This window comes from Malania oleifera, chromosome 7 (genome assembly GCF_029873635.1).
Source record: "Malania oleifera isolate guangnan ecotype guangnan chromosome 7, ASM2987363v1, whole genome shotgun sequence".
Lineage (NCBI taxonomy): Eukaryota > Viridiplantae > Streptophyta > Magnoliopsida > Santalales > Ximeniaceae > Malania > Malania oleifera.
The window spans coordinates 46,968,798-46,974,797 of record NC_080423.1 but is presented as its reverse complement, the minus strand read 5'-3'; the positions used below and the strand labels follow the sequence as shown (position 1 = coordinate 46,974,797).

The 6,000-nt window shown below is 36.9% G+C and overlaps 1 protein-coding gene across 1 annotated transcript; it reads right to left on the bottom strand.

Moving 5' to 3' along the window:
- Positions 1 to 3,204: 3,204 nt before the first annotated feature.
- On the bottom strand, positions 3,205 to 3,705 carry LOC131160830 (uncharacterized). Its single transcript, XM_058116710.1, has 2 exons — positions 3,517 to 3,705; positions 3,205 to 3,387 (listed from the first exon to the last, which is right to left on the bottom strand). Exons 1-2 carry the CDS (start codon positions 3,703 to 3,705, stop codon positions 3,205 to 3,207), a joined length of 372 nt encoding a protein of 123 aa, XP_057972693.1.
- Between the last annotated feature and the right edge of the window lie 2,295 nt (positions 3,706 to 6,000).

Genomic DNA, 6,000 nt, shown 5'->3' with positions numbered 1-6,000 from the left:
GGCTCTGATACCAATTGTTAGCTTTACCGTGATCCCAAGAGAGGGGTTGAATTGGTATTTTAATATTGATGCCCTAGGTAAATATCCTAACAGCAGTATTTTCACAACCCTAAAGTCAATCTAGTGCAAGTAAAATAAATCAACTGCAATATGTAGTAGAAATTAAATAGCACAATTTAATCAACCAAACATGCATTAGGAAGCAGTAAAAAGTAAGTGACACCCAGAAGTGTTATCAAGGTTCGGAAAATTTCCTATGTCCCCACCTTGGCTAACAAGCACAATGATTACCACTATAGTGCTCACTTAAGCGGGTGGAGCGGCACCTAAACATCCAGGTCAATTAGCACAGGGCTGACCTCGACCTTTACACACAATCCTTATCGGGTTGGATTACCGCCTCCTCAAGCGACACCTAGAATACAACGGTATTTTTCTCAATTAGTCTGGTACAGTGATTATGCTTTCATGTAAAGCAGATATATACCCAATATACGCAATCACATACACATGAACAGTATGGATATAGTGTAAGCTCAGTGATGTAAATTGTTGTGCAAACAACACTCAATAGGGTATGATCAATGGAATGCTCAAGAGTGTTCAATACAAGCAATGTCTTTGAAACTAGGTAAAACAAATTTTAATAGCTAATCAAGATTCCAAAGATATTAATCAAATATTCAAACTAGCTCAAGAAAATTTTCTTCGATGAGATAAGCACACTACTAGTTTGAAAAATGTTTTGGCTTGTTGAAAATAATTTTGCACAACAAAAATCAAAGCTATGAGAGTCTTGCAACAACTATGCAAAGACCCTTGAGCTTGCTAGTCTATCCCAACAAAAATTTATAATATGAAATCAGTGGGATAAAACTTAGCCAAACTCCCCAAAAATAATATCAATAATCAAACAAGCAAGTGGGAGTTTTAGCACTATCTAGCAATTACAATCACACTCACTAAGCTCTTACAATACCAAGATGTATCAAAGGAATGAGTATTTAAGGGTATTTGAGCAAAGTAGTATTTTTTAGTAGAGACGATTTTTGGCTAATGATTTTTGCTAATTAATTTCTAATCCTCACAAATGAGCCTATATTTATAGGCAAGGTAAAAAATATAACCGTTTGGGACCTTCAGGGTATTATTAGAAAAGTTCCAAAATGCTTAAGCACTATTAACCCACATTAACTCAATTTTACCTCAATTAAAATAACTTGAACCCAACAAGCTATGGGTGGTTTAATCGAGGTTCGGTCTCCCGAGCAGACACATTTTTAAAAGGTTTTTAAAATAGTTCAGCAGCCCGAGTGTAGGTTTGGTAGCCCAAAAAAAAGTCAGAAACATTTCTTTGTAGGTTTGGGTGACCGATCCTAGGTTCGGTAGCCCCAACGCACGTGTTTGGTCGGCCGGGGCTTAATTTGAACTAAATTCCTTGGTAGCCTGAGTTGGTGAGGGGTCCATTTTAGAGGGTTCAGTCACCTGTGGAAGATATGCACAAAAATGGTTTGGTCGCTCGAGAGCTAGGTCAACTGTTGACTTCTCAATAGTTCGGGCGCCCGAGGAGTTTTGAACTCCCGGGGTTCAGTCGCCCGAGCTCTCTCAAATTTCCATGTATTATTCAATTTTATTCATTTTTAACACTCCTCAATCTTGTATGATATATGTGCATGAGTGTTGAAACCTAGAGTCATACTAGGGTTTTACTAAGCTTACCATATATCCTATATGCATGACATGCAGGTAATTATTACAGACCATATACCTAGTTACTATTACATATCCATATTGCATTAATTGAATTTACAATATGAAATAGAATCTTCAAGGTCTTTATATCTTGCTTCAAGTTCTATTCTTTGAAATGCTCATATAGACCTGCACATACACTTGAAAACCATCAAATACCTAACTATTTGTAATTGTCAAAACTGGGTGTGACTTATGAGGTCAACTTCATCGATTATGGGAAGAGGATATTTATTATTTATCATCCCTCTGTTTATTTTTATGTAATCAATGCACATCCTCATGGTCTCATCTCTCTTCTTTACGAATAAAACCGATGCTCCCCAAAGCGACACGCTGGGCCTGATAAAACCTTTTTCTAGCAGCTCCTGCAACTAATCTTTTAACTCTTTTAATTTTGTAGGAACCATTCTATAAGGCGCTTTAGATATTGGTTCCATCCTTTTAAGAAGATCAATTGCAAATTCTACATCTCGATCACTTGGTAAGCCAGGTAAATCCTCCAGAAAAATATCTAGAAATTCTCTAACCACTGAAATATCATTGAGCTTTAATTCTCCCTTTGGCTTCTCCTTTACATAAGCTATGAATCCCTAACGACCGTATTAAAGCAGACTCCTCACCTGTAAAGTCCATATTAACTGTGGTGGGGAACGCACACGCGATCCAATGAATCTGAATTCCTGCTCACCAGGTGGTCTTAAGATCATTTCTTTCGATGGCAGTCAACACTTGCATGATTAGCTGTCAACCAATCCATACCCAATATCATGTCAAACCTCTGTAGGTCTAATATCATGAGATTATTTGGAAGTACTTTCCCCTAAATGGCCACTGGAAAATTCCTAAGTACCTTCCTACATCTCACTGTAGATCTAGTCGGTGTGGCAACAGACAACTCTACATCAAATAGTTGTGCCTCAATCCCAGATAATTTAACATAACTCAATGATATAAATGAATGGGTGGCATCTTTGTCAAAAAAAAAAAAACAACAAATTTGTATGATAAAACAGTAAAAGTACCCGTCACGATGTCTGTGGCAGTCTCCGCGTCTCCCAGCATCAGCATATAAACCCTTGCCGGGACTACATTCCTTTACTGACCACCACCCTTGGGTGCCTGATTATGTCTCTGGATCTCTCTAGGGGCTGGTGCTCTGTTTAGTGACCACTAACACTCCCGTGCTATGTGTCCAAGTCTTCCATAATTGTAGCAAAAAATACTTCCCAACTAGCATCTGCCTGTATATCTCCTACAACAAATAGAGCAAATAGGGTACGCCTACTCATCTTGATACCCGTGATCTCCTCCCTCGTGTGTCTGAACTCTTCTAGATCTATCTCCCCTCCAATGGCCTCGTCTAGAAATTGTTTGAAATCCTAAAGATGTAGGCCTCTTTCTTTGACTCGAGGTTCCCATATCCCTCTTGCCTAGTGCTATTGCATCTTTCTACTCGCTCTCCTCTGCCATAGTAGCCCTATCAACCATCTCAGAGACATACTGCAGCTTTGAAACCACCACTTGTTTATAAGTATCCCATCTCAAACCCCTCTCAAATATCCTAGCCTTTTCCACCTCATCTGGAACACTATAAGGGGTGAAGCGTGATAGCTCAATAAACTTTTTTGCATACTACTGAAATGTAATATTTCCTTGAGTCAGTCCCATAAATTATGCTACCTTCGCCTCCCTGACAGTGGTAGGAAAATAACAATCAAAAAATATTTCCTTAAATTGGTACTAGGTCATAGCTACTGGTACCTGTCTCTGCTCCTCCAGTAATCTCATAACAGTCCACCACCTTTCGGCCTCACCGGTAAGTTTATAGGAAGCATAAAGAACCCTGTGCTCATTGGTACAATTGAGGACCATCAGTATTTTCTCAATCTCCTGCATCCAATTCTTGGCCACTACAGGGTCAGCTCCTCCTAAAAATGCTGGAAGATTCATTTTCGTGAAATTTTCAATAGTACAACCTCGCTCTGTCGATGGTCCTCCCTACTTTTGGAGCTACGTGCAATTTCAGTCATAACCTGCTAAGTCATGTTACGTAAGACTGCGTCTGAATCCCCACCACATGCACCAGAGGGGCCTGCCCCATTATCCCCACTAGCATGAGCGCCACTCCCTCCAAGGTCAATCCTGAAAAGAAAAATAAACATAATCTGAGGACCCTGTCTGTATAACATAAGTAACATATTCATTTACTTGAAATATCATATCACCAATTAATTCATCGTTCTTACTCTCAATTTAAGGTTCAGTCCAACAATTAAGAAACACAACCCAACAATAGTTTACTATGACTTTCCTGAAATCATCACTCTAGGAAAAACATAGAAACTACTACGAAAATCCAACTTCCCTATCATGGAACAAAACCCTAAGTACTCATATTAATTTCCCCAATATGGACTCATTAAATTCATGATCCATTCCTATACTCTAGTATTGTTCCTACTGCACTCTATAGTCTACAAAACCTATCAACCTAAGCTCTGATACCAAATTATAACGACTTGAAATTTCCATCCATTTTTTTTTCTATATTAATATATGGTTTTTGATACCTTGCATGAGCATAGTTGACATCATCACAGCCTGAAGTGGGACCGTGGTATTCTATCTATTTCATATAACACCTAAGCAGTAGAAGTACATACATATCCAACATATACCAAAATACAATACTAGAGTACTATATACCTAGCTATACACATACACACATATACAGAACACTTCCTAAAAATACCAAAATACCATGGGCTCCACTAACCAACCCAAACTCACCCCAAAACTACGCCGACTCTACACCACCTCTACCTCTGAGCTGGCCCAACTTGTCTTTCTGAATTACCTGAAATGTTTATTAATGGTGGGGTGAGACACCTCTCAGTAACGAGAAACATGTTATCACCAGTGTGTGGCATATGAGTTAATTTATGACATATCATTCACTTAATACTGTACATGATAAACATCAAGAAAAACATCTGTGTAATAACACATGCTTATATCATATAGAATATGAAAATTTCTGAGTTATCTATTCAAATGTACTTCTATCTATAATATGCAATCTTTGCTTTCTTTGTGTACTATGCATAACCATATATCTACAAACTTCCTCCTAGATGGCTATATATCATGACTTACCCCCTCATGACTGGGTTGTGCGGCCCATAGGTGAAGCTAAACATTGGTTGGCCCTTAAGTGCTAGCGTAACTGTATGCATATCTAGATGCCTGTAGCATGAATGATCCGCTCCACCTGGTCCGGACGCCAGGGAGGTAACAACTCTATTCGAGGGCACAATCGGATGTACCATACTCTATTTGAGACGTATGGTTGCATTGTCTATACTGTATCGCAACGATACCATGCTCTATAAACTGCTGTATTCCATTGTGGTCTGATACTGTATAATAATATTTCTATATTAGTCTAGTTGTTTTACCATGATTCTGTATTTCTGTATAACCATGATTCTATATCAACTATATAGCCATGACACTATAATAAATATATATCTGTATATTCTGTAGTTGTAATTCTGTATGTCATGACTCTATGCTTTGTATAAACTATATTTCTCTATATCATGGTTTTATATTCTGTATATCATGGTTCTACAAAATTTTGTATAATCATGGTTTTGTATATTTCTCTATAATTATGGTTCTATATATTTCTATATAATCATGGTTATAAAAACACTGTATAATCACTCTGTAAAATACTGTACAATCTTGTTCGGAAATATACTACGTAATCATAATTCTGTAAAAGACTGTATAAGCATGATTCTATAAAATACTAGATATCATATAAACTGTATTTCTGTATAATTGAGTATAGTCGTAGCTTTGTATATAAAACTGTATAAGCTATGTTTCATAACTATGTAGGCTATATAATCATGCTTTTGTAAAACTGTATAGCATATTTTATAATATTCTAGTATTTCTAATGCCACACAATTTAATAAAACTCTATAAATATGTTATGTAAAACTGTATAATTTTCATGCTCTATTCAAATACAATATTATAATGATAAAATGTCTAATAAGGTTGCCATAACATGTATTCCCCTTACCTGACTATCTATCTCTAGATACTATCTAACAATTTTATGTATACGACGTTCATAATTTTCAACATGCCGAAATAACACCCATATAATTCCCAGTCAAACAACTCAATTTACTATAATAATTATCACATTAATATTTTCCCCAAACC